The following is an 8,057-nucleotide window of genomic DNA, read 5'->3' as shown; positions in this document are numbered from 1 at the left end:
ACAGTGTCCAACCCAGTTCCTCAAAAAATTCAATTTAAACAAATTTTATTTTGCAGAAAAAAATATTTATATTCATGCTTTTGCAGATGTGAGATGGATATCAAGGCAACTCGTTTCATTAACAAGTTATGAGCCAAAAAGAATCCTTACCGAATGCAGTTATATTGTTTACAGTGCATTCATCTTTTTTGTGTTCAGCTACTGCGTCATATTTGTTTTGGTTTTAAAGGGGAACATTCTTGTACAAAGTAGCACCTATAAATATACAAACCAATATACCAAGTTAAAAAATATGTAAGATGCTGGAAATATCAATCTGGAATATTTATCAATTGAGTGAGTATTCTTAATGATCCGCATGCCAACAAACTCCCTAAGGCGCTTCTTTTTGTGTAAATTGGATTCTTCACCAATGGATAAGTGAACTACCATCCTGTCCTGCTTGATTCTGTCATCAGTAATTATCGGAGTTCTGATATATCCAGCCAGACTGTTGGCATCAGCTTCACTTAAGGTACCATCTAACATTATGTCCTTGGTACTGGTAATTCCACATGTGCAGGGAAACTGCGAAAAGAGAAAAGAAAGTTCCAGTGCTTCAAATATATACAGGAATTCTGCAATTGCAACAACAACTTGTATTCATATAGTGCCTTTAACATAATAAAATGTCCCAAGCCATTTCACGGGAATGTTATAAAACAAAATATACCAAGCCACATAAGGATATATTAGGTCAGATAAGCAAAAGCTTGGTCAAAGAAGTAGGTTTTAAGGAATGTTTAAAGGATGAAAGTGAGGTTGAGAGGCGGAGAGTTGTAGGGAGGGTATTCCAGAGCCTAGGGTCTAGGCAACCAAAATACGGCCAGCAGTGGTGGAGCGATTAAAATCAGGGATACTCAAGAGGCAAGAATTAGAAGAGCCCAGATATCTCAGTGGCTGGAGAAGACAGGGAGAGGCAAGGCCATAGAGGAATTTGAAAACAGGAATGAACATTTTTAAATCGACTAGGAGTCAATGAGCACAGGGGTGTTAGGTGAATGGGACCCAGTGCGAGTTAAGAAATGGGCAGCAATGTTTTGAATGACCTCAAGTTTACGGAGGGTAGAATGTGGGAGGGCTCGGCGTGTGTTGAATAGTCAAGTCTAGAGGTAACAAAGACGTGAATGAGGGTTTCAGCAGCTGATAAGCTGAGACAGGAGCGAAGTCAGATGATGTTATGGAGGTGGAAATAGGCTGTCTTAGTGATGGCATGAATATGTGTTCGGAAACTCATCTCAGCGTCAAATACGACATTAAGGTTGCGAGCAGACTGATTTTAATCTCAGACTATCACCAGGGAGAGGGATGAAGTCAACGGTGAGAAATGGAGTTTGGAGTGAGGACTGAAGACAATGGCTTTAGTCTTCCCAATATTTAATTGGAGGAAATTTCTGCTTATCCAGTACTGGATGTCGGATAAGCAGTTTGATAGTTTAGCAATAGTAGAGATTTGAGAGAGGTGGTGGTGAGGTAGAGCTGGGTGTTGTCAGCATACATGTGAAAACTAATGCTGTGCTCTTGGATGATGTCGCCAAGCAGCAGCATGTAGATGAGAAATGGGAGGGGGCCAAGGATAGATCCTTGGGGGACACTAGAGGCAACGGAGCAGGGGCAGGAAGAGAAGCCATTGCACAATATCCTTGCTATGATTAGATAAAGAACGGAACCAGGTGACAGCAGTCCCACCCAGTTGGACGACAGTGGAGAGGCGCTGGAGGAGGAAGGTGTGGTCAACCGAGAGAAAGTTTACCTTTGACCCAGTCACAGAGGATGTCACTTGTGACTTTGATAAGAGCTGTTTTGATATTGTGACAGGGGCAGAAACCTGATTAGAGGGATTCAAATAAGGAGTTCTGGGAAAGATGGGAATAAATTTGGGAGGTCAGAGTTATTTATGGCACAGAAGGAGGCCATTCGGCTGATCGATTTCTTGCCGGCTCTCCATGGAGCTACGCAGTCAGTCCCCTTCCCCAGCTTGGATCCCCACAGCCCTGCAAGTCTATTTTTCTCAGGTGGACATCCAACTTCCTCTTGAAGTCATTGATTGTCACCACTTCCACCACCCTTGTACGCAGTGAGTTCCAGGTCATTACCACCCGAAGCGTAAAAAAGTGCTTCCTCATATTCCCCACTGCATCTTTTGCCCAAAACTTTTAATCTGTGCCCCCTAGTCCTTGTACCATTTGTTAATAGGAACAGTTTTTCCTTGTCTAACTTATATAAGCCTGTCATAATCTTGTACACTTCTATTAAATCTCCCCTCAACTCCTTTGTTCTAAGGAGAAAAAACCCAGCTTTTCCAACCTAACCTTGCAACTACATTTCGCCATCCCTAGACCCATTCTGGTAAATCTCCTCTGCACCTTCTCAAGGGCCCTCACATTCTTCCTAAAGTGTGGTGACCAGAACTGGATGAAATACCCCAGGTGGGGCCTAATCAGAGCTTTATAAAGGTTCAGCATAACTTCCCTGCTTTTGTACTCAATGGGCTGCATTTTAAAAGTCCGTCGCCGAAATAGCAGACGGAGAAATTTGCGGCCCGCATGCACAGGGCCCATATCGTGATTCCAAACGAGGTGCCTCATTAGCATGTCCGGGGCGGCCACCCCCCCCACCCCGATAACGTGGAGGGGGCGGGGAGAGCCGTCCCTGGCAATGGCGTCTTGCGCCAATGCGCAGGCACTGGCACCATTTTTAAAGGGCTTAAGCCCCCCAAGAGCATTTAAATTTAAAAGGCACAGTAACTTTTAAGTTTTTAAAAATGAATAAAATAAGCTTTCCATGCCCTCTCCCACCATGCACCCCCCCCCCCCCCCCCCCCCAAATGGCATTACACATCATTCCTGCCCTTTTTTACCTCGGAATACTTACTGTGAAAAATTGACCTCCCCCCACCCACCCCACCCCCTCACCCTAAAGTTCAGAAACTTTGTCCCTTACCCCTTCCCATCACCGCCCCCCACAGGTGTCATGTCGCATTTCCCTGAATGGGGATTCAAAGGCATGGCATTGCCGGCCATCTGAATGAAGATCGGTGCGGCAAATAAGGAGGCAATGGGACCTTCATTAACTCAGGTGGGTAAATTAAGTTAAATGTGGAAACCGTGGTCCTGTCGCCGAGCAGCAGGGCGGCCGCCACGAGGCCTCTCCACCACCGCTGAGATCAGTACCAGGGCGTGTCGGGGTTGGTGGTGGGCCTCCTCCGTTGCTATCTTCATTCCCTCCCCTACCACCGTTCCTGATGTCAGAGAGCCTTTAAAATACAGCCTAATGCCTCTATTTATGAAGCCCCAGATCCCATATGCTTCATCAACCACTCTCTCAATACGTACTGCCATCTTCAAAGATCTATGCACATGCATTCCCAGGTCCCTCTGTTCCTGCACACTCTGTAGAACTGTGCCATTAAGTATATATTGCCTCTCCCTGTTCCTTCTGCCAAATTGCATCACCTCACATTTGTCAGTATTAAATTCCATCTGCCACCTCTGCCCATTCTGCTAGCCTATCTATGTTCTGTTGCAGGCAGCTCATAACATCCTCACTGCTGCACCTCCAAGTTTGGTGTCATCAGCAAATTTTGAGATTCTATTCTGTATTCCAAGATCAAAGTCATTTATATATAGCAAAAAAAGCAATGGTCCCAGCACGGACCTTTGGGGAAACACCACTGTCTACCATCCTCCAGTATGAAAAGCAACCATTTACTATGACTCGCTGTTTCTGTCCATAAGCCAATTTTTTATGTAATTGGACACTGACCCTCCTATTCCATGAGCCTCAATTTTGATAACCAGTCTTCTTTGTGTTACCTTATCAAATGCTGTCTTAAAATCCATATGAATAACATCCACCACATTCCCTTCATCATCCTTTTTTGTTACTTCATCAAAATATTCAATTAGATTAGTCAAGCATGATCTGCTTTTTTACAAATCCATGCTGGCTATCCTTAAGTAACTCAAACCTCTAAGTGTCTGTTGATATTTTCCCTGATTGTAGTTTCTAAAACCTTACCCACCACTGATGTTAAACTAACTGGCCTGTAATTGCTAGGACTGTGTTTGCACCCTTTCTTGAATAAGGGTGTCACATTTGCCACAATCCAATCCTCTGGCATATCTAGGGAAGATTAGATTACGGCAAACCCTTCCACTATCTCCATCCCCACTTCCTTTAGCAAACTGGAATACAAGCCATCTGAACCAGGTGACTTATATACCCCAAGCATAGCCAGCCTTTTTAGTACCTTCCACCTCTAAATTTTTATCTTACCCATTGTCTCTGATCTCTCTGCTTTTACTGATATTTCCTTAGTGAACACTGATACAAAGTACTCATTAAGTATATTAGCCTTGCCCTGCGCCTCTAATTATACATTGCCCTCTCTGCCCCTAATAGGCAACACAGCTCCTCTTACTACTCACTTACTATTTACATGCCGGTAGAAGATCTGTGTGTTCCCTTTTATGTTGAACAACATGTTCAAGGAATTTGGAGAAAAAAGGGAAGTTAGAGATGGGGTGGTAGGTTTAGTAAGAATATTGCAGTAAATTTAAATGTAATATAATGTTTTCAACGAAAACAATTTGTTTTTTTTTAATGATTATTTTATGGTGCAAAAATGGATTACCAGAAAATGCAGCACTTTTACCACATTTGCCCTCTAGTGTTGTCATCAAGCAGTGGAAATGTCAGGGGCTCTGACCACAATCTTTCAAATGCCTTGTAAATAGAAATTGTATCAGAGGACTGGAAAGCTACCAATGTAACATTTCTGTTCAAAAACAGAGATGGGGAGAAACTAGATCATTATAGACCAGTCAGCCTCACATCTAGAGACTACAATACAGGATAACTTGGAAAAACATGCGTTAATTAAGGACAATCAATGTGGATTTGTAAAAAGCAAGACGTGTCTGACAAATTCATACAGATCCTTGAGAAACTAATGGTGAAACTCACACCAAGAACTGGGGGTACATGCGCACAAATCGTTGAACGTGGCAGGGAAGGTCGAAAAAGTGGTTTATAAGACATACAGGATCCTGGACTTTATAAATAGAGGCATAGAGTACAAAAGCAAGGAAGTTATGATGAATCTTTATAAAACCCTAGTACGGCTTCTGGGCACCACTCTTACAGAAGGGAGTGAAGGCTTTAAAAAGGGTGCATAAAAGATTTACAAGAATGGTTCCAGGAATGAGGATCTTCAGTTACATGGATAGATAGATTGGAGAAGCTGGGGTTGTTCTCCTTATGTTGAGAGGAGATTTGATAGAGGTGTTCAAAATCATGAGGGGGCTGGACAGAGTCGATGGGGAGAAACAGTTTCCATTGGCAGAAGGATCCAGAACCAGGAGACACCAATTTAAGGTGATTGGCAAAAGTACCCAGGGTGACATGTGGAAAAACAGCGAGTGGTTAGGATCTGGAACACACTGCCTGAGAGTATGGCAAAAGCAGATATAATTGTGGCTTTCAAAAAGGAATTGGATCAACACTTGAAGGTAAAATAATGCAGGGCTGCGGGGAAAGGGTGGGGAGTGGGACTAGTTGTGTTGCTCTTGCAGAGAGTGGCACAGACATGATGGGCCAAATGGCTTCCTTCTGTGCTGTAACTATTCTATGATTCAATGATTCTAAGTCCTGTTCATCCATTATCCCTCTGCTCACTGATCTGCAATGGCTCCTGGTTGGGCAATATCTCAGTTTTAAAATAACCTTGCCCCTCCCTAACTCTGTGACCTTCTCCAGCCCCTCAAATGTTCAAAATATCTGCACTCCTCCAATTTTGGCCTCTTGTCTATCCCTGTTTTTAATCTCATCAGCATTGATGGCTGTGCCTTTAGCTCACAGACCCTAAGTTCTGGAATCCCCTCCCTTTCCTCCTTTAAGCCAATCGTTAAAAACTACTTCTTTGTCCACGCTTTTGATCATCTATCCTAATATCGTTATGTGTTTTGATGTTAAATTTTGTTCGATAATACTCCTGTGAAGCACTTTGGGACGTCAAGCACTACTGATGAAAATAACAATATGTGTGCATCTTCCCACTCCCCATTCCCCATCTTCCCACTTCCCATCTTCCCATTCCCCACTCCCATGCCTATTTTTGGGGACTGTCTGAGTGGAATTGACAAATGTTGCCAAAATACAGTTGCTTTGTGCTCTGACTTTTTGTGTAGCAACTCGAACCAAGATTTGAGCAAACACACCACACATTGGACATTTCAACAAGTGCATAGAGCAAGGAGAGGAAATTCTATGGAGATGTTACACCAGAGAAATGTAAGGGCGCTGGCCTTTGTATGTCTGTACGTTTATGGAAAAATATCAAGAGAAAAGGTTTTCCTCATTTCCAGTGACTTTGAGACACTTGGATAAGCATGGATTTTTTAAATGATGTTATTTTACCGCCAACTGTTCAATAAATGAGTTATTGTGAGTGTGAGACAATGCCAATTGGAAAAGCTAGGTTAATGTCCCCTCTTTCTCCAGTGGAATCCAATGAAGCAAATTTTCTTCATAATGATTTTCTCATTTGTTATATTAATTTCTGCCTGCCACTTCCACCCAAAACCTGAGGACAGAGTCATTTAACTAGTTGGTGCAGGCACCCACACCCATAGTAGTGAAGCAGAGTCACTAGTCCACAGATGCACTGGATCTGGGAGCAACATCCTGCCAGTCAGAGAGGGAGCCCAAGGTCTTGATTTGCCAAAAGGAAAAGAAGCATGAATCTTTTTAACCTGTAATCAATCGCCTTTGGATCTCAAGACCACAGTCTAGACCCACAAAGGAACCTACACATGAACACAACCAGTATAGATTCCACTGGCTCTCTCAGGGCTGCTGCAGATGGAATTCTCAGGGAAGCCTGAGATCAGCCTCCCCCACCCCTCCCCCGAAATGTCCCAAACTGCAGGTGCACCATCACAGGAGTGGGCAGAAGAACAGCCGCCTGCCTCAGCATTTACAGAGGGGCAGAAACTGGGTGCCACCCAAATCCCCCCACCAGAATTAAGACAGTGTTGTACTCCAATGATTTATTCAATTTTTGGTCTAAAATCTTATTAGTCTAGGCTGGATTTTAACCCGGATTCCAAAGGTGACAGGGAAATCTGCTTATCACCAAATCTAACTTTAAAAAAAAGAGAGCTTCTAAGCTCTAAAATTCTTGTGGATCATCAGAACACGACAGTGATAGAAATAAGCAAGGGTAGAGCTAGAGTAGAGTAAGGCCATGGAGGGATTTGTAAACAAGGTCAAGGATTCTGAATTCAGTGCATCATGGGACAAAGAGCCAGTGAGGATTGGCAAGAATGGTGGTGATGCGTCAAAGGGTCTTAGTCCAGAACAGGCAGGCAGCGGATTACGCACAAAGGTAAAAGTCTTATATTGCAAATAAAAAAAGCAATCGTGTGAAGTCTTTGATCACTGCAGGTGAACAGTGTCAATTATATACACGTGTGTGGTTTGATCTCACCTTTTGAAGGAGTTTTCTTTCTTTCCTCTCTTGTACCGTAGTTAGGTAATTCACAACTGCATATTCCAGCACTGAGAGAAAGACATATACAAAACTAATCCACAGGTAAATGTCCACAGCTTTAATATACGACACCCTTGGCATGGAAGCATTCACACCTGTGATGATGGTGGACATAGTTAGAACTGTTGTAATACCTGGAATTACAGAAAACTTGTGTCACAATACTTGGGGAAAAAAACTTCAAACAGTTGTTCCCTTAATTTTTCAAAAAAGTTGTTGACATTTCCCCATCAATTAGAATCATTCCTACAGATGGAATATATTTACTCCCATCTTAACCATGCTTTATAAATATAGCAATTTCTGAATCTTTTAAAGTAAGCAAATGCCTGGTTTTGGGAATAAATCTAATCACCTTCCTCAATGAGGCAAGAATTCGGGCACCAATTGTCTCTGAGGTTTGCTAAGGTTTTGATTGTTTTTCAGAGGTAGAAATTTGTCTGGGGCAGTGGTGCAAAACGGA

General features: G+C 42.9%; 1 protein-coding gene across 1 annotated transcript in view; it reads right to left on the bottom strand.

Moving 5' to 3' along the window:
• Nucleotides 1-255: 255 nt before the first annotated feature.
• LOC137352983 (gamma-aminobutyric acid receptor subunit rho-2-like) overlaps nt 256-8,057 on the bottom strand; it is a 65,155-nt gene continuing 57,353 nt past the window's right edge. The window contains exons 8-9 of the mRNA XM_068018833.1: nt 7,532-7,728; nt 256-567 (exon numbers count right to left, since the gene is read on the bottom strand). Coding sequence (XP_067874934.1) covers nt 256-567; nt 7,532-7,728 — 509 coding nt within the window. The remainder of the gene's footprint in view (nt 568-7,531; nt 7,729-8,057) is intronic.

Source organism: Heterodontus francisci, chromosome 3, assembly GCF_036365525.1.
Source record: "Heterodontus francisci isolate sHetFra1 chromosome 3, sHetFra1.hap1, whole genome shotgun sequence".
Lineage (NCBI taxonomy): Eukaryota > Metazoa > Chordata > Chondrichthyes > Heterodontiformes > Heterodontidae > Heterodontus > Heterodontus francisci.
This window is presented reverse-complemented; position numbering and strand designations above follow the sequence as displayed.